The sequence below is a fragment of the Mirounga angustirostris genome, unplaced genomic scaffold (genome assembly GCF_029215605.1).
Source record: "Mirounga angustirostris isolate CCGP_5_RB_7025 unplaced genomic scaffold, mMirAng1.0.hap1 SCAF_15, whole genome shotgun sequence".
Classification (NCBI taxonomy): Eukaryota; Metazoa; Chordata; class Mammalia; order Carnivora; family Phocidae; genus Mirounga; species Mirounga angustirostris.
In genome coordinates, this window is record NW_026991723.1 from 92239646 (window position 1) to 92262485 (window position 22840).

The 22840-nt window shown below is 51.5% G+C and overlaps 1 protein-coding gene across 7 annotated transcripts in view; it reads right to left on the reverse strand.

The window, feature by feature from the left end:
* The window catches only part of CAMSAP1 (calmodulin regulated spectrin associated protein 1), a 60112-nt gene that overhangs the window by 31983 nt on the left and 5289 nt on the right, over positions 1-22840 (reverse strand). For all 7 annotated transcript variants that reach the window (XM_045883489.3, XM_045883496.3, XM_045883494.3 and 4 more), the window contains 2 exons: positions 6845-7107; positions 5660-5821 (listed from right to left, as the gene is read on the reverse strand). In XM_045883489.3, the coding sequence (XP_045739445.1) occupies positions 5660-5821; positions 6845-7107 (425 nt within the window). The remainder of the gene's footprint in view (positions 1-5659; positions 5822-6844; positions 7108-22840) is intronic.

Below are 22840 nucleotides of genomic sequence, written 5' to 3' on the forward strand. Positions count from 1 at the left end.
CGGACACACATCCACACAAACTCTCGTATACACACGACCACAGCAGCACCGTGACAGCCAAACGGTGGACACAACCCGAATTCCCTGAGCCGAGAAGCGCACCGCGGCAGTGCGGCTCACCGACACAGCGGAGGCCCGTGCAGCCGTACAAGGGACGGAGCCCGGGTGCGAACTACGACACGGGTGACGGGAGACCACGGGGCGCCGAGTGAAAGCAGCCAGACCCAGAAGGCTGTGGAGTGTACGCACCCACAGCCAGTTCGCGCCCACATGCAGAGCACCCCGCCCAGCCCCGCACAGCACGCACTGTGTCCAAGTTCACACAGAACACTCTACAAAGCCACGCAGTGGACCGTAGAACAAATCTCAGTAGATTCAGGGCTGAAATCACAGACTCTACTGTCTGAGGACAACAGAATTAGAAACCAAAGCACTCAAAGAGATCTAGAATCACCTCCCCCAACTGTGTGGAAACTAAACCACAAACTTCTCGGTAACCCACGGAGAAAGCAGGACCCCGTAACGAGAAGGACGAGCACTCCAGCACACAAACGGGGGAGGCTCCTGCTCAGAGGGCTAGCAGCTTGAAATGAAGAACTCACTTTCTACTTTAAACTAGAAAGGAGAGCAAATTAAGTTCAAAATAAATAGAAAAAATAATTAAAAGAGAAGCTAAACAGAAAATAAATCAGTAAAAATCTAAAGTAGGTTTTTGGAAGATTAAGAAGACTGACAAACCAGACCAAACCAAGGAAAGAAAAAAAAGTGACAGAGCAAGAAACAAAAGGAGACATCACTACAGACACACATTTAAAGGATAATAATTTAATTCAACCATTTAAGTAAAATCGAGAAATTCCTTGAAAGTCACAAGTCACCAAAACTGACACAGAATTAAATACAAAACCTAAAATTGGGCAAAATATCTGAACATGCACCTAACCAAAGAATATACACAAATGTCTTCAGTCGTTAGGGAAATGCAAATGAAAACCGCGGTAAGAAAGCTCTACACACCCACTCAAACGGCTCCCACTGACAGGCCGACTGTGCCAAGTGCTGGCGACGGTCCGGAGCAACTGGGGCTCCCTTACTAGCAGCAGCTTCAAATGGAAGATACTCTAGCGGTTTCTTCTAACATCCAACAATACGTCCCCATCACTGACCTGGTAACTCTACTCCTACATATGCTGCTCAAAGAAGTGAAAACACATCTGCATGTAGACTTGTACACAAGAGTCCCTAGCAGCTCTATTCACAGGAGACAGACGCTGGAAACCATAGTGTCCATCAACAGGAGAACAGGGAAACCATGCTCTCTTCATACAATGGAATTCTCCTGAGTATAAAAAGAAAACCACTGACAGATGCAGTTTCAGAATCATTTTATTCTGTGAAAGAACCCAGCCACAAAATGAGCACATACACATAATCCATTTTCATCAAAACCTAAAAGAGGTGAAACTAACTTCCAGTGAAGAAAGCAGATCGGTAGTAATCTAGGCTGGAGGATTAACTGCAAAGGGACACAAAGGAACTTTTTTAGAGTGATGGAAATGTTACCTTGATTGTGAATGTTAAGTAGATAGCCACTTGTCAAAACTCAAAGAACTGGACCCATTTATTGCATGCAAATCATAGCAGTGAAGCTGGGTTTTATTTGTCAAAGACTAAGCAACTGGCTAGGCATCAAGAAAAATGTCAAAAGCCACAACAAGATGGTTGTAAAACTCCAGAACTCTGGGGACACAGGACAGCTCAGTCACACACAGAGAGCAAGGAATCTGGAGAACAGCTCGGTGGTGAGTCCCAATCCTAGGGAGGGCAATTCCCCAGCCCCCTCCGGAGTGCCTGATGATCCAGGGAGAGGGAAGGGGCTTGCTCAGAAGCTGGGACATGTTGGCAAAGCTGCAGCCTTTCTGAGCATGCTGCCATGTCCAGACACGCTCCCAGCACAGAGGCACCAGCTGAGAGGGAGGCCAGGGGGCTAGCCCGGCACGGACGCCAAGGACTCTCCAAAGGGTGGGGGGCAAGTGCCAGCTGACGGGGAGGCAAGAGCCTATGTAGCAACCACCGAGCCACCTAGGCTGGGCAGGAGAGTCCCTAGAAGTGATGCCACACAGAAAATACACTCACAGAGGTCACCTGACAGGTCTGTGACTCCAGAGTGGCTGAAAGGGGTGACAGCACCAGACAGACAAACACGGAAAGGAAGTGACCCACAGAAATACCTTCCCAAGTGAAAACAGGCCAGCACGGCAGTGAGAAAAGCTTAAGTCTGTACTCAAGTGCACTCACCCAGCAGGAATCTTGGAAACACTATCTACAACCACAGCTTCAAGGAAGACTCAGATCTTATGAGGCACTGAAGACTGATGCTGGAGAGAAAACTCTCCTATGTGAACTCTGGAGAGCCTGAACCTTATTAAACATGCAGCAGTTTTCAGTGGGGAGAAAACTCACCTGCAAAATGAAGGTGGGAAGGCTTTCGGGCCCGCTGTAAGCTGTCAGGCATCAGAGGACCCACAGCCACTGGAGTCCATGTAGGAAAGGCTTTGGGGAGCTCAGACCTCATCACACTTCAGGGAAAAACCCTCTGAGTGCAGAGAGCATAGGGGCGCATCTCGCCCTACATCAGAGCTCACATCTGAGAGAAGCCTCACAAGCAGCCAGTGCCAGAAACCTGCTGAGTGAGGACACCCCTTACCTGACACCTGCAAATCTGCGCTGGAGAGAAACCACGTGAAAGCAGTAAGTGTGGGGGGAGCCCTTGGCCAGAGCTCACTGCTCAGTCAACATCAAAGAACACACATGAGAGAAAACCTATCAGTGTAAGAAACACGTTCATATGGAAATGCTAAGGAAATAGCATAACATGGAAAACACTGAATAAAATATAACTATCGGGCAAGGACAAAAGGTCACAAAAAACTGAAGCAAGTATTAACTCCAGGAAAACCAAAGTGTGGCACAAGAAAAGGGTCTCAAGCTGTGAAAATGTCTTTCCTAGTCACAGTAATGTCACGTCTGAATACAGATCCAACCACAGCAGACCATGTGACCACAGCAGGCCCACGGGGACCTGAGGGGAAGGTCACATGAGCGAATAGTAAATCAGAAGGCAATGCCTACCAGAGGCAGATGCAGCACCAGAAACAGAGTGCACTTCTTTAAAACACAGCGGTTAATACCAGAAAACACATGTGAGCAGATAAAGTGATGCTGCTGGACCACATGAAGATCACCTTCCACACATCAGCCAAGGTCCACAGGCAAACAGAAGTAGCAATAACCTGGAAAATCGTGTATAAAAATATGGTACATGGAGAACACCCTTAGTATACGAGAAACTTGATCAGGCAGGGGAGACCCTGCCCCCAAAGAAATACGATCAAAGATAATAAGCAATTTACAAAAAAAAAAAAAAAAAAAAGGAAATAGCCAAACATACACTCTATTTTTTAAACTTTGATTTGACCAGGGAACAAACAAATAAAAGTAAGACACTAGATCTCACCTTTAAAAATGGCAAGTTTTTTTTAGTAATATCTAATCCATGGGAAGTCATGGAATAAGATACCTCCATGGACTAACAGTATGAAAAACAGTACAATTGCATGGTCAGAAATTTGGCAAAAACCAGTCTAAAGCCTTTAAATGAACCTCAGCTACACGGCAACCACTGCCCACCAGCTGTGTGTGGGAGGCAAATGCTCGTGGCCGCCTACGGAGCCAGCACCTAGACACAACAGCAGGTGGACAGCAGAGCTGGCCCCAGAGACCCCCTCCCCATCCTGCCAAAGGGCAAGCCTCAGCTAAGGGCCCAGCACCTGGAAGCACCTAATTGCGCTTTTAAGCCTATCTATTACATCCAAATGAATAAAAATGATGAGAATTTATATCAAAACACTCCATTTCCAGGTGGTAAGGTTATAGGGAATTTATATTTTGTTTTGTTTGCTCATCATGTTTTCTAAATTTTCTATCATGACCATGTCATTTCGTTTGTAAGAGGAAAAATTCAATAAAAGTTATTAGAGAAAAAAAAAGTTAGAACTTGAACTTTAGCAGGGATGAACCATATAACAGGGACTATGGTCAAGATACCCTAAGGAGGCCGTGTGGTGACAGACAGCAGCTACATCTGTGGCAACCACGGCACGATGTACAGACTTGTCGAACCACTATGTGTACACCTGGAACTAATGTGCACTGCATGTCGACGATAAAAAAAAATAATAAAATAAAATAAACACTTGAACAACTGACCATAGGAAGCTCATGTTGGAATACCGCCCAAGGGGCGCCTGGGTGGCTCAGCTGGTTAAGCATCCGACTCTTGATTTCACCTCAGGTCATGATCTCAGGATTGTGAGACTGAGCACCATGACGGACTCCACACTCTGCGTGGAGCCTGCTTGAGAGTCTCTCTCTCCCTCTCCCTCTGTCCCTCCCTCCCTCTCTCCCTCTCTTAAAAAAAAAAAAAAAGGAAAGAATCACTCAAGGTTCAGTTTCCTATGGAAACTCGCACCAGTCCTGAACATCATTTTTTAACCAAGTTCTTGTGGATGCTTCCCACATGCACAGGATTACACAAAGCCAGGACACAAGTAAGACATGGTGCCCCCCACCAAGAGGCGACCTTCTGGACAATGGCCAGCTTCCAAGTCCAAACCAGGACCCAGAGGTTCTAGTGAAGCCTGGAAAAGCCTTCTACCTTACTGAGCAGAGATTTAAAGTCGTCTGCCCCTCTATTTGATTCCCCTGACCCACACCTGGGTAGGAAACCAAGTAAACAACAGGGCAAGCATCTTAGCTAGAAGTCACAACACGCACTTGACATAAGGCCTTGCTTCTCACAACAATGAAGGAGGCCCTTTCAAGGGAGCCAACACACACACCACGGCCTGGCTCTGCCATGTTCTTCGACTAATTCCACGGCCACTGATTTTTACCTTGCCTCTTACTAAAGCCTTACTTTATAAAGAATACACCTGCCAACTGTATAACGAAATCATTTTAAAATTTTGGGGGCACACTACAACAACTTCACAGGGCACTGCTCCGTCTTCTGCTTCCTCTGCTTTATTAGCCAAGGGTCCCTCGGTGCACACCTTTTTGCAAATAAGGATGCTTAATAAGCAAAAAGTTTTGGTGAGGTAATCCTATAAATAATCACATGCCACTAAAAATACTCTTTCTATACACTGTATAAAAGATTACACTGTAAGCTTCTAAACTTAAAAGGAAAAAGAGCACTTAGGAACAACACCACTTTTCTCTTAATCACCAAAGCTCCTTGTAAAATCGAGCACCCCTTTGATGCACAGAGGTGCTGAGATAAAACTCCACAGTGTAAGAATTCAAACCACAAGCACGCGCTGCTCATCGCGCCCCGCGCACACCCTTCCTTTTCCTGTCCAGGGGCACACCTGTTTGCAGTGCAACAGACGCACCTGCTGGCCACAGCACTTTCATCTACTGGTTCCGCGGCCCCCGCTAGGAGCTGGTTCTCAACGTGACACACGAGGAGGGTCCCTCCCTCCTCTGGAGGGGGAGAGCACCTGCCACCCAAGGAGCACCCCAGGCCATTCACACTGCTCGGGGAGACGACCCGCAGCCCCCTGTCCCCATCCTGGCCACGGCTCCCAGCACTCACCTTGTTCACCCAGAACACCATGGCATCCTCGAGGTCGTACGGAAGCTCTTTCGAGGCACTGAATGTTGAGAAGCGCTTGACACTGGCCACCACCTTCTCGATGCTGATCATCTCCACGGTGTAGGCCATCATGAGGGCATCCACCATCGCCATGTGGGCACTCTGGAAACAGAGGCAACAGTCAGGGTGGCCCAAACCCACCTCTCCTACCAGGTTCAACACAGAGACCCTGCTCACAAACTCTGACCCAACTGCATTGTTTCAAGGTCATTATCTGCAAGTTACCCGTCCCCAGGGTCCGGCCAACTCGGCACCCTGTGGTGTGGAGGGCTCCGTGCCTCCTTTCTCATCTCCATGGCAACCTGGAGAGCCTCAAGGGTGGCATCTCTACTTCACGGCTGAGAGAAAAGGTACAAAGGGAAGAGTTGTGCCTGAGGCTGCAAGACCACAAACGGGTCCCTGGGTACCAGTCAAGAGCGCTGAACACCAAAATTACACCACACCTTTGAATCCTTTCTTCCCAGAACCCGAGGAACAGCCTCTTGACTCACAACCCATCATCCACAAAGCCCCCGAGTGAAAAGCCACAGAATGCAAAATGCCAGTGAACAGTCAAAACAGCAACGTGGGAGGCACCAAAAATCGCTGACCCAGAGTGGTCTGGAAAAGTCATAGCAGTGGTGTGGCTTCCAGAGAAAAATGGGGAGGGGGAGAAAAAAGCACATTTCCTTCTTTATCTGGACAAAAAACACGATATGCATGAAAGAATCTACCAGGATAGGCTCAACAACCGTTTAGCACAACATCTGCAAAAAATCTGCCTCCAAATGTTTTCATTAACATGCCTCAACTTAAGCTCGCATCCACAGAGCACTCCCAACGAGGAAGAGAGCGGAGAGGAAGCGGCTCTTTCCCCTTTCTCTGAAATCACAGGCACTAGAAGACAGGCCCAGCTCAGGGCCTCACGGCTCAGACGCAAACCTCGGCCATCCTGCGGGGCACTCGTGCTCAGGCCATCTGTGCCTCAAGCTTCGGGGCCGACCTGCCCGCACGCGCGCAGACGAGCTGCAGAACGACAGCCGGCAGCACGACAGGCCGGGGCGCCGTGCAGGGGCCCGTGGCACCAGAAGCAGTCCCCGTAGGCGAGGGACAGCCCCTGCGCCCACAAACGCGCAGGAAACTCACCATCTTTATGGGTGCGTGGCTGAGGTCGGGATCCGTCACAGGGGTGTCGTCGCTCTCCATCACGTAAATCCCTTTCCGGGACAGGGCCTGGATGACAGACTGATGTCCCTGTAAGGCGGCCACCTGGTCCCCCTTCAGGATGAGGCTGCAAACACGGCAGTACAGCTCGCTGGACAGCAGGAGCTTGATGACGGGCGGTTTGATGTGCTCCTGCTCATACTGATCAATGTAAAAGGGGTCCCTGAGGTCCTCGGGGATGTTATCTGAGCCAAGGAAGAGATTACCACATGAGCGTGACGCGTCCATCCAAAATGCTAACAGAAGACAGAGCTGCCACTGATCACGATGGGTGACTAATAACAAAGAAGACCCCACTACTGCATAATCCCACACCTTCTCCACCGGCAGAGGCCAACAAGCTGCTTACACTACCTGGGGGGGGTGGGCAACACACACCCCTTGGCAGCTTCACCACCGCAACCTCAAGGAGCAACTCTTCCTGACGCAGGGAGGCAAGAGGTAGGTGTAGGAGCCCAAAGGGGGTAATGGAGCCAAAAGGCAACCGAGAGGCAGTCAGGCTAGGGGGCCAGGGCACCTGGTCCCACCACGGGACCGCGTCCGGCACCCAGGAGCGCCCCGCAGCTGGTCACCCTGCGGGACAGCGTGCAGTACACCCAGCATCGCGGCCACACTGATGGCCTTGACTCGGACAGGGAGTCAAGTGCACCTTTCTTCTGACATCCAGCTAGAGATGGGAGTGGGGCCAAACACCAGGGTCTCTCTGGACGAGAACGCCGGGCCCACAAGCACCCTGGCAAACCCGGGGCAGCGGCCCCAGGCCTTCACCTGACTTTGGACCAGGCAACATCAATGCCACATGAGCCGTGTCAATTAAGCATCACCACAATTCCATCAAATTGTGACTTCTGGGGTGCCTGGGTGGCTCAGATGGTTAAGTATCTGCCTTCGGCTCAGGTCATGATCCCGGGGTCCTGGGATCGAGTCCCAATCGGGCTCCCTGATAGGCGGGGAGCCTGCTTCTCCCTCTGCCTCTGCCTCTCTCTCTGACTCTCATGAATAAATAAATAAAACATAAAAAAAAAAAAAAAGTAACTGAAATTTCTAAAAAAAAATTGTGACTTCTGTCCCTGTGTTACAAACGGGGAAACAGAGGCACAGAGAGAGTACACCACGTGCTCAAGGTCACAGCGGCAGAAACCAACTGTGAACGTGCCTGATGCAGGGTCTACACCACCTCCCACACAACTACACCGCTCATCCGTGTACAGCTGGGGACACTCACTTTCTAAATGGCTGGAATGGCCTCCCCAGTGGTGTCCCTCACACTTGCCCTGCAAGATGTCAGCTGCTGTTCTCCAAGAGTGGGGGACACTCTGTACTCAAGTGGACTGGGAAACACGAAGCTAAACAGAGTTAGGCTGATCTCTTCCGGTGAGGCCCTTAGACCTTTAACTCTCCAGCCCTGAGACCTCCCCCATGGTTGAGTTCTGGAACCATCCCAACCTGTGGAAGAGTTCATACAAGCCTAGTCTCTCCAAGAAGGCTGGTGAAGGAAACCCATGACACCCAGTGCTGAGACCCGGGGCCGCCAACACACCCTCTCCTGCTCAGTCCAGGCTCTCTGTGGCACTGCCTGAGGAAGAGGCGACCTTGCCAGTGACCCCCAAAAGCACTCTCCACCTCTTTCCCTGGCCCCTCACCCTCTTCATCTACAGGCTCTATTCTCAGAGCCTCAGTCACCTCATTGTGGGTCTGGGGCTCCTCCGTGTTCCCCCAGTCTCCTTAGCACTTCACACCCGTTCTTCTAACAACGGTAGCTAACATTTACGCTGACCTGTTTCAAGCACCGAGATTCAAAGCTGCCAGGTAGAGCACCAGGCAGCCGGGCAGGCCCAGAGGGCCAGGGCCGGAGGGACACACCCTTGCCTCAGGGACAAACCAGCAATAGTCTGGTGAATGAATGGACCCTGTCAGAGACTATCCTATCTTGAACCCTCCAGAGTTCTGAAACACAACAGACCATACCAATAATAAAAGAAGTGAGTCCCAGTGCAAAACACAGTGGGAAGATTTCTGCTTTCTTGGTAGGTGATGGTGACATGTGAGTGGGGGACTAAGGGAGGGACAGGAGCCGTCCCAGGGAAGAGAAAGCAGCCTGGGAGAACACACGTGGAGGACTCGAGGCCTGGTCCCAAGCAGGATGGAAGTCGGGGGAGGACACCGAGCCAGGGAGTCCAGGGTCTGAGGACATTTGCGGGGGGGGGGGGGGGGGGGGGGGATGCAAGGCTGACCGGGGCAGGAGCAGTAGGACCAGCCAACACTGGGACCTTGGGACCAGCCCCTCAGTCCTCCACCTCTCTCCATGCCTGCCTCACCTCCATCCCCTCTGCTAGTTGCCCCTCATTTCTCCAAATACTGGAAGGGGCACTTCCCACCTCACTGGGCAGGTGACCTCAGTCATCCTGAACCCAGCCATGCCCCCGAACTCCTCCATCCCTCTGCCTCCTTGAGATCGGCAGGTGGAGGCTGCTGGCCACCGCACCTAATCTGCCTGTAAGTGAACTCCACCTCCCACACCTGCCCCTCCTGGGCTTCGTCTCAAGGTCAGCCGCTCAGACCAAAAGCTTCAGGGTCATCCAGTTCTCTTCCTGCCAAACCCTGGCAACTCTGGCTGACTTTCCCTTTGAAATAGATCCAGGAAATGACGGCCACTGCCCCACCACCGTCCCCCTAGCCCCAGCCCCTGTCACCTCTCACTTAGGTACCTGATGGGCTCCCCGCCTCCAGGAGAGCAGAGGCCTGCAGACCTCAGCACAGAAAGGTGCCCCGGGGTCACAGCTCTGAGAGGAGGGGATGGGACACAGGCACAGTGGGGGGCTGACCCTAGGAAGGACGGGAGTCCTGGGAACCCTGGAACCCGGCAAGGCTGGAGAGAGCACCCACCATGGCTCTGCAGCTGCCTTCGCTTACAATCTATGGGTAGAAAGGCTTTCCACGGTTGGCCCACTTAGCGGAAACTTCAAAAATAATCACTGTAAGTTGATTCATAAACCACTTTTTAATCACGTACGAACACGAGTCATGTGACTGACTCACCTAACCTGCAGATTCAGGATCCTGTGAGTTACGGGAAATGACGCATCCACTCCAGGTAAATGCTCTGGACTTCAACAAAGGCCTCCTGCTGCCAGTGTCCCTGCCCGTCCCACCAGGGCACCAGCTCCCTGCCCACCCCGCCCCCACTGGCCGGCAGAGCCAGCTAACGGTCTGCTTCAGGGGACTCAACTCCTGCCGGGACTTCTTGTGCACAGTTCTGAAATTTCCAACTGGTTTTATTAAAGTCAACTACTTAAAAAAACACAACTTTGTAAATGCCTTGAACCTATCACTAGTGACTTACTCCTTTCCTCTACAAACCAAAAAACCAGTTTGTCAGAATTACTCGTTTGTTTAGTCATTATTTACTGAGCCCCTCCTCTGAGCCAAAAATGCACAGAAACGAGGGGAGTCGAATGAGGAGAGCCACTACCCGGGGCAGAGGCTCTTCAGACGACTGAGACGTCACCAGGCGACATGCACGCAAGGCGCCCACAAAGAAGGGGATGGGGTGCTGCGGGGCGCAGAGGGGCCGCGGGCCGGCCCCGCGGGCCACGGAGCAGCCAGGCTGTCAGCGGCCAATGGAGCAGGCAGGGACAAGGACACAGAGCGACACACCGGGGAAAGACCCCGACGAGAGGACTGTGGGACACGGCGGCTCGGAGTTGCAGGCTGCGCAGGCCACTTCCTCACTCGCCCAGCAGGCGACCCACCAGGCACCGGCCGGCTGCGCGCACCAGGAGGACCCCGGGGCACCAGTGGGGCCGTCAGGGCCCGAGGCCGGCTCAGGTGCTCCGGCTCAGGTGCTCCTGCAGGAATGGGTGCGACCGGCCCCGGGGGGGCGGGAGTTGGAGGACAGGGGTCACTACCTGCTGGAGCCCCACGGCAGTCCGCGGCCTGAGGGACGGCGGGGGCACGGACACCCGGGAGGCAGCGGCATCAGGGCCGCGCTGCGACCGAGACACACGGCACGTTCCCCACTTTGCCAACGAGATGCGGGGCGGTGCCTCCTGCTAACACAGGGACCAGGAGCGCGGAGGACAGTCAGGGGAGGAGACGCGCCATTCTAGGCGTGACGTCTCTGAGGCGCCCGTGGGGCCCTCACAGAGATGTCAACAGACACGGAAATACATGGAGACCAGAGCACGAGAGAAAGGGGCTGGCTGGAGACGCAGCCTGGAAGCTACGGCCCAGAATCACCACAGCCCCGGGGAGAGCGCGCGGCGGGGCGCCCCCGGCCTGGGCCACCGCGCACGGGCCGGCCTGGGAAGAGACGCCGAAGAGTGCCGGGACAAGGGATCAGGCAAGGCGGCGCAACAGAAGCTGGGGTCGGGGAAAGAACACTGCCGAGCGGGTGATCCGGGGGACGACACACCAGGAGACCGGAAGGTGTCCGTGGATGTACCAGCAGGAGGCGGCGCTGGCCTTGGCAAGGGCAGGGAGCGCCCCGTGACGGGCGAAGGGGCCGAGGGGAGGGCTTTGAGGGAGGCAGCGGGGCCAACAGGCGGCAGCTGGAGCAGGTCTCACTGACCGTGGCAGAAAAGCCAGCGGACTGAGCTCCGAGAGCCACAGGAGGGAGCGCCCGCCGCCAGCGGTCCTGGCGGCCACGTCTCTGGCCGAGAGGGATGGACGGAAGGACAGACAGAAGGCGGGACGGGTGAGGCAGCAGGTGAGTGGGATGGCAGTGGCCACAAGCTGAAGGAGCTCCCACCGGACACCTGGAAGGCAGGAGGCAGGTGTCCGCTGCGCAGAAGGCTCCTGAGCGGGAGGCAAATGCCTGGCAATCAAGCAGAACCGAGCGCCACAAGAGCGCGGTCTGCGGGACAGCGGTCCCAGTGACACGGGCCTGCAGTGACAGCGCGGACACTGTGACTGGCTGGCTGGTGACGCAGGACTAGGACCCTGTGGGTGCCTGTGACGCAAAGGCGGTGTGAGGGATGGGAGGGCTCCGGCCAGCCTGCACCCCAAAGGGAGGGCACTGAGTGCAGAAGGAAGTGGAGATGGACAGCAGGTGCGCAGGGGACAGGGGGTCAGAGGGTCAGAGCCTCCTACTACTGGGCCTCCCAGAGCCTCAGGCACTAAGAGGGCCTGTCCCCCTACTCCCCAGGGTGGGGCAGGCTCGGTCAAGGCAGGGACATAAGTCACGGGGGAGGGCAGAGCTGGAGTCCATGCATCTCGCACAAGTGTTAGCTGCCGCTGCCACCCACGTGACCATCAAGAGGCTTAAGAGGTTAGAGAGACGCGTCAAGGAAGCACCCATGCGTCGCCGTCCGCCACACCACACTCCACCCTGCAGACCGATGCCACGTCCCTGCACCCAGAGCTGGGCAAGGGCCCCCCCTGAAGCCCGAGACCCCAACAGGCTCCAGCTGCGTCTAAGGCCAGCAAAGGCCACCCAGCCGCCAGCAACCCCGCGGTGCCCAGCCCCGGCACAGCCCATCTCCCACCGCACGTGGGGGCCCAGACGTCAGCATTTGTGCCACTGACTGAGAATCACCACTACAGAGGCTCTAAACGTGGCTGTGACAGTCTCCACCAAGAAGGCCCACAATGCTTCTCATTGTGGACACGTGGAAACAAGCTTCCCAAATCACTGTAAGGGCGGTAAAATTGGCCAGAGGCCTTCGACTTCTGCCCACACCCCCAGCCTACGCTGGGAACGCCAGACAGAAAAGAAAAACAGCTGTGCTGGGCAGAGCCCACAGACTTTCCTGCCCTACCCCAGGCGAGCACCAATAACAAAGCCGTACCCAACAGTCGCGGGGAGCAGGGCGCCCTGTGGGTTCTTTTCTCCCACTGCTTTGCTGAGGCAGACTCAGTTGCAGGAAGCACAGACTTGTCTTCTAGCCAGACCAGGAGGACAGACCCTGGGAACACCCCCCCACGCACACAGAAAGCAGGAAGGGGTGCTAGATAGGGAATCCTAAAATCTGTGTGTATTGTCCCGGATGACCCGAGTCGCCCCTGTGTGACAAAAACAGGGATCAGCACAGCAATGACTTGAGAACTACACTGGGACCCACGTTTCTCCGTGGTGTCCCGTGGACAGGCCAGAGGGGCCCAGAGGCTTTCAGGACTAAACCAGCACTGAGCTAAGGCCCACACAAGGCAGGTCATCAGGACTCAGTCTCAACCTAACTGGGCTTGCTACCTGTTTAAAAAAAAATTCTCTAGATTTTAACAGGATCCAGAGTCTCACACGTAAGAGTCGGAAGGTCCAAGATACAATCCAGATTGACTCCGCAAACAAAACAAGGGGCATCTACAACTAACGGAAAAAAGGCAATCAAGAGACCCCAACTCCGTGATGGCCCAAACATCAGAGTCATCTGACAAGGACGCAACCGGTTTTTATAAGCATGCTCTAAGAAGGAAAAGCAAACACGTTTTAAATGAATAGAAAAACACAAAACTCTGAGAAACTCCAGGAAAAAAGAAGTCCCAGGATGGAGGGAAACCAAAGACCAGAGCAGAGGAGGCCGGGCGCTGGTGAAGAGAAGAATGGGCTGCAAACCTCACAGCGCTCCTCCCCGGTGAGGTGAGAAGCACGGGCACTGGCCCAGCACACAGCACTGCTGGGTACCACTGGGATGCTACGGAGCCCAAACTACGGTGAGAAACAGACCTATCAACCCTCAGCACACCCCTCCTCCTCCCCCTCACCTCCACTCCGAGGCCCAGAGTACAATTCGGGGAACAGCTCTCTTACCAAGGACGGTGCCTAGGGGAGGGAAGGGCTGAGCACAAATCCTAATGCCAGCGTCCTGGCAGGACCCTCCTCACTCACACCTCAGAGACTCCCCAGGAAGTGCTAGTCCCCCTCCCCAGAGAAGTGACAGCTAACACCCCAGGGATTCCACCGCGGGTGCCCACCAGCAGGACCAGCGTGAAGGAGGTGCAAACTGAGTACCCTGTATCTGGCAAAGGAAGATTCGTGACCAAACGCAGAGTTAGGATCTTTACACACCCACATGGAGAGGAGTTGTCCGGTACCGGTGGGCAGCATAATCCACACAGTACACATAGAATTAACACCTTCGAGGGCTGGGCTAGCTGACGAGGGCAAGGTCGCCAGGGCATGTTCCAGAGAGCCCACACTCCAGCACGCTCACCAGATGGGATGCTCCTTCCTGTGTCCCAGGAGGACCTGCGCATCCAGAGCAGGCATAAAGAGGTCAAACTGGGGCGCCTGGGTGGCTCAGTCCGTGAAGCATCTACCTTCGGCTCAGGTCATGATCTCAGGGTCGCAAGGATCGAGCTCCACATCGGGCTCCACACCCAGTGGGGAGCCTGCTTCTCTCACTCTGCCCCTCCCCTCGACTTGTGCGAGAGCTCACTGGTGCTCTCTCTCTCTCTCAAATAAAATCTTAAAAAAAAAAAAAAGGTAAGCCGCATTTCTGGCAACCTTTCAAGTTATAAGGGCAAAACTTGGATTTGCAGGGCCAGATAAGGAAAGCAGGGAACCCAGGTAACCTCACAGACACTCTCGACTGGGAACCCCAAAGGCTGCACCCTAAGAACAGGCTTGAGCTGGAAGCACAGCAGCCCTTGAAGGCACCCAGAGCCACGCACTGGAGGGAGGGGATCAGGGACTGGGGCCAGTGTCTGCAAATACAAGTTCCTCCCAGAAGAAGGCACCACCTCAGACTTCTGATCATCCCTACCGTCTTCTAGACACCTCACCCGTTCAGCACAAAGGAAAATAAGCAAATGAACAAAATGACAGGACACCCTGCACAAAGCCAGCAGAGACAATAAGCAAGACAAGCAGGCTCCCAGGCCTGTGGTACTGCCAGGCCGAAGGAGGGTCAGGACAGCCTCTCCCCACTGACCACCACGAACTCTGCATGAAACCGAAAGCAGCCACATGAGGATTCTAAACGCCAACAACAGCAGGCAACTGTGGGAGCAGAAGCAAAGCCTGAAGAAGCAACACTTACGGGGTCCCCAGCTCTGTATCCACCTCCTCTCCCGCCTTGGACCCGAGGGCGGCCCGATGCAGCACCATGGAGCAGGCACACAGCCAAAATTCTCACAGAAACCGGGTCCTTCCAGCCACGGGACCAGGGAAAGGGCCCCGCAAGCTGGAGAGTGGGAGGGATCCCGGGCTTTATCCCCTCCCTCTCTTCCAGCCTGCCCTGGTGACCGGAGGGCGACAGTGCACGCAGTGGGACCCGCTGAGAGGGGAGGGGCCTCTGGGGTCTGAAGCCAGGAGGGCACCTGCTGTTTCTGTCCTCTCTTCGCTCACCACACCGCCCCAGGCGCGCAGAGGTGCACGGGGACAGCACGGGCAGCCCTGACTTTCTAGCCAGAGGAGAGGGGCTTCTTGGAGCCAGAAAGTGTAGGGAGAATCCAAGAAAGGAGACAGCCGGGAAGGGGACCCCAAATTTCATGGATGAACCCACACAACCCTGAGCTACATGCATGTGGGACAGACCCAAAGAACCAAACTGACCTTGAACCACCGCACACAAACAGCAAAATAGACCCGTGGCCTGAACCTAAAGGTGATTATTACCACCCAGCTACAAAACAAAGTACCAAAACACATCAACAGTATCTGGAAGACTTTAGCAGGATCCAGAAAACGGCCCCACAATGTAATACTCAAAATGTCCAAGACACAATCCATAATTAGTCAACATGTAAAAAATAGGAAAGGGGCGCCTGGGTGGCTCAGTCGGTTGAGCATGTGACTCGGTTTCAGCTCAGGTCATGATCTCAGGGTCGTAGGATCAAACCTGGAGTTGGGCTCCATGCTCAACGGGAAGTCTGCCTGGGATTCTCTCTCCTTCTCCCTTTGCCCCTCACCCCCTCGCACACTCTCACTCGCGCTCTCGCTCGCTCTCTAAATTACATAAGTAAATCTTTTTAAAAAAATAAAAATAAATGGCTCAGCCGGTTAAGTGTCTGCCTTTGGCTCAAGTCTTGATCCTGGGGTCCTGGGATCGAGTCCCGTGTCAGGCTCTGTGCTCAACAGGGATTCTGCCACTGCCCCAGCTCGTGCTCTCTCTCATTCTCTCTCCAATAAAAAATAATAATAAAATCTGGGGGAAAAAAAAAAAAACCACTTTCTTTTACAATGCCTGGGTGGCTCAGTCATTAAGCATCTGCCTTCGGCTCAGGTCATGATCCCAGGGTCCTGGGATCAAGTCCCACACCAGGCTCCCTGCTCAGCGGGAAGCCTGCTTCTCCCTCTCCCACTCCCCCTGCTTATGTTCCTGCTCTCACTCTCTCTCTCTGTCAAATAAATAAAATCTTTAAAATAAATAAACAACAGGGAAATGTGACCAATTCTCTGGGGGAAAAGTCAATCAACAGATGCCAACCCTCTGATGACCCAGATCTCAGAACTATCAGACTTTAAAGCATGGATTATAACCAGTCTCCATGAGGTCAAGGTCAGGACTCTTAAAATAAATGAGACGATAAAAGTTCTCAGCAGAGAAATAAAACTCAAGAAAAAAAGAACCAAAATTTGAGAACTGAACAATACGGTGTATCGACAAAACATTCACAGAAATAAAGAAGAATGAAGAAGATGGGGAAGTTGGTCAGTGAAGCTAAGAAATGTGCGTGACATCATCAAGCTGAAGACACAGACTGAAGAAAAGGAAGAGCCTCAGAGAGCAGTGGGACATCAGAAGTCTAACGCCTGTGCTCCTGCAGAAAAGAGACTGGTGCCCAAAAGCATCTGAATAAGTCATGGCCAAAATCTCCCCCTATTTTACTGAAAGACACAGATTTGCAGGCTTAGGAAGCCCAGCAAAACCAAACAGAACTGACTGGAAGAAAACAGTGGCCAGACGCTTCCTAATCAAACTGCAAAGAAACAAAGATGAAATAACAGGCTCTCGGGACCCACGGCTGGAGTGATCAGCTATAGACCTCTCCTGACCATTCTTACAACAATGAAAGGAAAAAAGACAAGAGGAAGGGGCGCCTGGGTGGCTCGGTCTGTCTTCAGCTCAGGTCATGATCTCGGGGTCCTGGGATCGAGCCCCCACGTTGGGCTCCCTGCTCAGCGGGGAGCCTACCACTCCCCCTGCTTCTGCTCTCTCTCCTTCTCTCACACACACAGTCTCTCTCCCAAAAAAATATATAAAATCTTTAAAAATAAAAATATATATAGGGGCGCCTGGGTGGCTCAGTTGGTTAAGCGACTGCCTTCGGCTCAGGTCATGATCCTGGAGTCCCTGGATCGAGTCCTGCATCGGGCTCCCTGCTCGGCAGGGAGCCTGCTTCTGCCTCTGACCCTCCCCCCTCTCATGTGCTCTCTCTCTCTCATTCTCTCTGTCTCAAATAAATAAATAAAATCTTTAAAAAAAAATTTTTTTTAAATATATATTAAAAAAGACAAAGCAATTTGGCAGAAACACAATTTGGAAACTACAAAAAAAGAAAAGAAAAAAGAACTTGGCAGATCAGAAAAATGACGAAGCAGAAGCTCTAGAACAGAAAAATACATAACTAAATTTTATTTCATAGACTGGACTGGTGAACAGCAGACCAGCCACCAAGAACATGCAGTAGAGAAGGTAAATGACAGACTCTGCAGGTGTCAAAGGAGTGTGACTGGAAGCCCACAACGGAAGAAGAGAAAACATGGGACAGAAACTGTATTTCAACAAATAGACAAGAATCTTCCCATACTTGTAAAGTCATGAAACCCAGCAGGATAAAAAAGGAGATGTACACACCAAAGAACACCCTGGTACTCCGGATGAAACTGAAAAACAAAGCAAAAACTTAGAGCAGCCATGAAGGACCTGTGGTCAAGGACAAGGTGGCACGGACTTGTCCTTCCCTCCTCCTCTCCTCTAAGTGCAACCGTAAACCTTGGAAGTAAGTCAAAAGACAACCAAAGGAGGGGCGCCTGGGTGGCTCAGTCGTTAAGCGTCTGCCTTCGGCTCAGGTCATGGTCCCAGGGTCCTGGGATCGAGTCCCACATCGGGCTCCCGGCTCAGTGGGAAGCCTGCTTCTCCCTCTCCCACTCCCCCTGCTTGTGTTCCCTCTCTTGCTGTGTCTCTCTCTGTCAACTAAACAAAATCTTAAAAAAAAAAAAAAAAAAGAGACAACCAAAGGAGAATCTGAAAGCTGCCCGAGGAAGGAAAACTGTTTTGGGACCCCCGGACTGGAGGAACAGCACAGCCAGGGAATCTCACAACCTCCAACCCAACAGAAGGTGACCAAGACCTGGCTTTCTGGACCCTCAGCTAGCAACAGAAGGCAAGCCAAGTGGGCTCGTTCCCACCCCTCACTGACCAGGAGGCCTACCTGCTACAGCAGGCCAGCCTGGGAGAACCGGGGGGGACAGAAAGAAAGCCCCACTAATGAGCAGTCTGGAACACCTACCTCCACAAAGCCCCCAGCCCGGAAGTACTCTCCTTCCCCACCGGCCTGAGACACACACCATCCCCCCAATAGTTTGCACAGGGGGGCCCCACCACGACTAGCACCCGGCCTGGGAAATGCTCTCTGTCCTCCAGAGGCTCCAGGCAGTCCAGCGCCAGGAAGCTCTTCTGCTTCCTAAAAGCAGCGCCAGGAGGGCCAGCGGAGGCCCCCACGGCCGCAGACGCACCAGGCACATATCCCAGCACCAGTCGGGCTCCGAATGTTAGGCTGTCTTTGGCTCACGCTGCACAAAGGTAGGCCTGGGCCCGCGTGCAGCACCAACTGTAAACGAGACCCAGAGGTTCCCCATACAACAGGCAGAGTGACCAGAAAACGACCGAAAATCACTCGTCACACCCAGAACCAGGAAAATCATGACTTAATGAGGAAAGACCACCGACTGACACCAACACCAGTGCCAGTGGAATACTGGAATTCTCTTACAAGGACTTTAAAGCAACTCATAAAAGTGAGTCCACAAGCAATTACAAATCGTCTTGAAACAAGAAAAATAGAGAATTTCAGCAAAGAAAAAGAAATTATAAAAGAACCAAATACAAGCTGCAAACTGCAGCAACAAAGTGCACCAGCTGGCTGGACTCAACAGTGCACATGACAGAAGGTAGAAGCGGTGAGCTTGCGGACTGAGAAACACACTTCCCCAACCTGGACAGACAGCAAGCACCTCGAAGAAAAATGAGCCTCGGGGACCCGCAGGAGAGGAACACGAGAGCCAACATTCCTATCCCTGGAGTCCCCGAAAAGAGGGGACAGTGAGTGGTGCTGAAAGAGTACTGGAGAAAATAATGGCTGAAAACCTCCCAAATATGGCAAAAAATACAAATCCACAGGTTTCAAGAAACCGAGTGAACCCCAAATAACACAAACCCAAAGAAATCCACACCAAGACACATCATCACTAACTTCTGAAAATTAAAGACAAAGAAAATATTTGGAAGCAGCTGAAGAGAAACACTGCACTCCAAACAGGGGCCTCAAGCTCAATGGACAGCAGGTCTCTCCCAGAGCCACGCAGACTGGATGTAAGCGGCACACCTTTCTCATGTGCTGGCGGAAAAGAGCTGTCAACCAGATTCCACATCTGATGAAGGGATGAAGGAGAAATAAAGACATTCTAATTGGAAAACTAACTTTATTTATTTATTTATTCACTTATTTACTCTGCCCAGGAGAAGGGGCAGAGAGAAAGGGAAAGAATCTCAAGCAGACTCCACCCTGAGCACAGAGCTTGACATGGAGGCTCGATCCCATGACCCTGAGCTCATGACCTGAGCCAAAACCAAGAGTTGGGTGCCCAAATGACTGAGCCAGCCAGGCACCCCTAGGCAGGGGAAAACTTAAAAAAAAATAGTAATTTCCGGGGCACCTGGGTGTCTCAGGCAGTGAAGTGTCTGCCTTCAGCTCAGGTCATATCCCAGGGTCGTAGGATCAAGCCCCGCGTCGGGCTCCCTGCTCAGCGGGGAGACTGTTTCTCCCTCTGCCCCTCACCCTGCTCTTGTGCTCTCTCTCTCTCTCTCTCTTTCTCTCAAGTCAATAAATAAAATCTTCAAAAGAAATTTTTTTAAATATTAAAAAATGTAATTTCCAGCAAACCTCAAATGAATGTCTAAAGAAGTTCTCCAAATAGAAAAAAAATGATAAAAGAGGGAATCCTGGAGCATTAGGGAGGAAGAATAACAGAAAAGTACAGATAATTTGGGTAAATACAATAGACTATCCTCTTTATATGAGTTTTCTAAATTACCTCTGGTGACAAACAAAACCCCAACACCTTCAGATACTCACAACAATGGCATTTAAAGGTGGAGAGAACAAAGGGACCAAAGTGGAAAAAGGTTTTCGACACTTCACTCAAAATGGCAAAACAATACCAGTCAGCTGATGTAAGTCATATACACTGTGATACCCAGAGCAACTACTAAGAAAACTACACACACACCCAAAAACAATATAAATAAATCAAGATGGAATCTTCAAAAGTAGTCAATAATGCACAGGAAGGCAGAAAATAAAAACAGGAACAAGAAACATAAAACACAATAAAATGTCAGACTTAAGCCTTAACTATCAACAATTACATTAAATGTAAATACCCTAAGTACACCAAAAAAAAGACAAAGATTGACAGAGTGGATTAAAAAAAAAAAAAAATACAACTATATGCTGTTTACAAGAAACTCACCTCAAACTCAATGACTTAAGAAGGCTGAAAATAAAGGGATAGAAGAGACTATACCAGGAAAACAGTTATCAAACAAACAAATGCAGGGATAGCTATATCAGTATCTGATAAAAAATAAATTACTAAAGACAGAGATATATTACATAACGGTAAGACAGTCTACCCATCAGGAAGTCCTTACAATCCTAAATGTGAAAGCACCAAACTACAGAGCCTCAGAACATGAGGGGAAAAAAAAAAAAAAAAAGGAGAGAGCTGAAAAGAGAAACAGACAAGTATGCAAGTATAGTTAAGGGCTTCAATACCCCTATCAGCAACTGACAGAATTGCCACACAAAAATTAACCAGGAGAGAGATCTGCACAATACAACCAACCAAAAGAACCTAGCTGATATGTGTGGAACGCTCCACCCAACAGCAGAAAACACATGTCCTCCAGTGCCCATGGAACATTCACCAAAAAGACCTTATCCTGGGCAATAAAACAAACTCTAACAAGTTTAAAAGAACAGAAATCCTACAGAGGATCACCTCACCACAACAGAATCACACTAGAAATCATAACTAAAACACAAAACAGGAAAATCTCAACATGTGGAAATTACACTTACAAATAAAATAATCCATGGGTCAAAGAGAAGCATCAAAGGAAATAAAGTTCACAGAACTGAATGAAAATGAAAATACAACATACCAAACGCATGTGGGATGCAGCAAAGGCAGTACCAAGTGGAAAATTCATAGCACCAAGCGCTTAGGCTAGAAAAGAAAAAAAGGCTTAATAATCTAAGTACCTACCCCACGAAACTAGAAAAAGAGCAAACGAACCCCAAGGCAAGCAGAAGGGAGGTAGGTGTGGCTATAGAAGGCAACAGAACGTTAAGAGGTCTTTGTGAGAATGGAATGTTCTAGATCTACATTATACAATGTCAATATCCTGGCTGTGATTCCAAATTACAGTTCTGCAAGAAGTTACCACAGGGGAGACTGGGGAAAGGGTGCCCAAGACATCTCTGTGTAATTTCTTACAAATGCCATGTTAACACACAATTATCTCAAAATAAAAGTTTAGTTTTGGGGTAAATACAATTTATATAGTTTAGTTTAAAACATTAGCCAAAGACCCAAAAACACTTAACAACAACAACAAAAAAAGATTCAAATGGCCAATAAGCACATAAAAAAAATGCTCATCATCGTTGAGTCATCAGGGAAATGCACACCCAAACCACAGGGAGACAGCACAACATGTACACTTGAATGGCTAAAAGTAAAAAGACTGACAATGCCATGTGCTGGCAAGGATGCAGATCAACTGGAATTCTCACGCTTGCTGGTGGAAACAGAAAGGAGATACGCCGACCTTGGACACCAGCCAGGCAGTTAAACACACCCATATGACCCAGCAACTCCACGGCCAGGTGTCCCCCAAGACGACAGAAACGGATGCCCACACACAGCCGTGTCCTTGAGTGCTCACAGCGGTGCTATTCATGGGAGACAGAAGTCCCAGCGGCCACACACGAGTGAGTGAGCAAGCACACTGTGGGCAGCCAGACAACGGGGGCCACTGCTCACCGCATGCAGCAAAAAGGTCTGCACACGTGGGTGAGTCTCCAAAACATCAGCCTACATGTAGGAAGCCACACAGGGAGTAGCTGAGGTGTGATTAGAGGTACAGAAGGCTCTAGAAAAACCAAGCTCATCCACAGCCACTGGAGCACATGAGTGAGGCTCTGGGCTGGGACCCGCTGGAGGGGCTCACACAGACCCCTGGAGACGGTCAGTGCAAAGGGCTTACCTTGACCGTGCTTAGACTCCTCAAACTACACTCTTGGAATGTGCGCACTCTGTTGTACTTAAGTACGTAAAGTGTCCCTCAACAAAGCTGATTTTCCCAAAAGTCCGAACAAAAATTCTTCACTGTATACCTGCCAAACAACGGGCATTACTCCTCTGAAAGGCACAGGTTTCAAACGTCTCTTCTCTCCTCAGAAACCTTCAAGAGCTCCCGAGTTCACACATGACCAAACCCCACTTTGCCAACCAACCATTCAAGGCACTCCAAGACCTGGCCCCAGGCATTTCTCCCAAGGCACACTGGCCTTCCCACCAGCGCCAGCTCCCTGCACCCAGTGCCCGCCACTCCCAGCTGCAGGGCTGGCCGGCCCCTGGGTAGGAAGACGCCCCGCCCTCTCCCCTCCTCTTCACCCCGTCTGTGCCCTCACCTCCGCCTGGCTCTTCACCCACCTAAGCCACAAACTCAGCCTCACTTATTTGAA